The 936-nt window shown below is 21.2% G+C and overlaps 1 protein-coding gene across 1 annotated transcript; it reads left to right on the top strand. All coding sequences in view use genetic code 6, as the record gives it.

Annotated features, from left to right (window-relative positions):
* Positions 1–14: 14 nt before the first annotated feature.
* On the top strand, positions 15–404 carry TTHERM_02071560 (hypothetical protein; the record flags this gene model as incomplete). Its single annotated transcript, XM_001028823.1, has 2 exons — positions 15–61; positions 122–404. The coding sequence occupies 2 exons, from the start codon at positions 15–17 to the stop codon at positions 402–404; spliced, it is 330 nt and encodes a 109-aa protein (XP_001028823.1).
* Positions 405–936: the final 532 nt, after the last annotated feature.

The following is a 936-nucleotide window of genomic DNA, read 5'->3' as shown; positions in this document are numbered from 1 at the left end:
TCCTAAGTGAAAACATGCAAACGTTTGCTGATCCGGTAGATGATAAAGAAAACATTTAAATGTAAAAAATATTGTTTATTTATTATTTAATTTATTCTTTATATTTCCAATATATAAAAAGGAACAACTAATTTGTAAAGTAAGAAAACAATTCGAAGCTTTCTAGCCAGTTTTAAAGCAGCAAAGTATCTGTTTCACAGGATTTTATAAATTTAATCCATAATAACGAATAATATCAAAATAATTAATATAACATCATTGATATGAAAGACCTCTAAATTTAAATCAACCCTTCTAGCCCTTTTTCTAATTCAAACGCATCAAAAAAGCTAACGATGAAACTAAATTAATTGAGCTTGATTAATAGAAATAATTAGCCATATTAAATTAATGAAGATTTATGATAAATATTCAAAACTAAAAATACTCTTTATGTATCTATTTTGTAATGAATTTAAAGAAATGGCTTTGCTTATCAGATATCTTAATTAATTCATGTATATATGTATGTGTATATATTTATATACTTGTTTTACGCAAGCATATATATATATTTATAAATTGCTTACGCAATACAATAAAATAACATAAATATTCTTATTTATGATAGAATTAAATTTATTATTATATATATATTTTAATCGATAGAGCTAATTTAAACTTCACGCTCTTTTTGATCATATTGCTATTCTTAAATCATTATTTTTCTATTATGAAATAAATATTTAGTAGAATAATAAATATTATATAGTAAATTCAAAGAAATTTTAAAGTAATAAAAAAAGGTATCGAAATAGGTTTCGAACCTGAATAAATTGAAAACCCTGATTATAACCTCTTCGCTTATTTTTTTTCTCATATAATTAGTATTCATAATTAAAATTTAAGAATATATTTTTCATCCATATTGTTTTTTGACTATTCAATTATTCCATT

The sequence above is a fragment of the Tetrahymena thermophila genome (genome assembly GCF_000189635.1).
Source record: "Tetrahymena thermophila SB210 genomic scaffold scf_8255595, whole genome shotgun sequence".
Classification (NCBI taxonomy): Eukaryota; Ciliophora; class Oligohymenophorea; order Hymenostomatida; family Tetrahymenidae; genus Tetrahymena; species Tetrahymena thermophila.
This window is presented reverse-complemented; position numbering and strand designations above follow the sequence as displayed.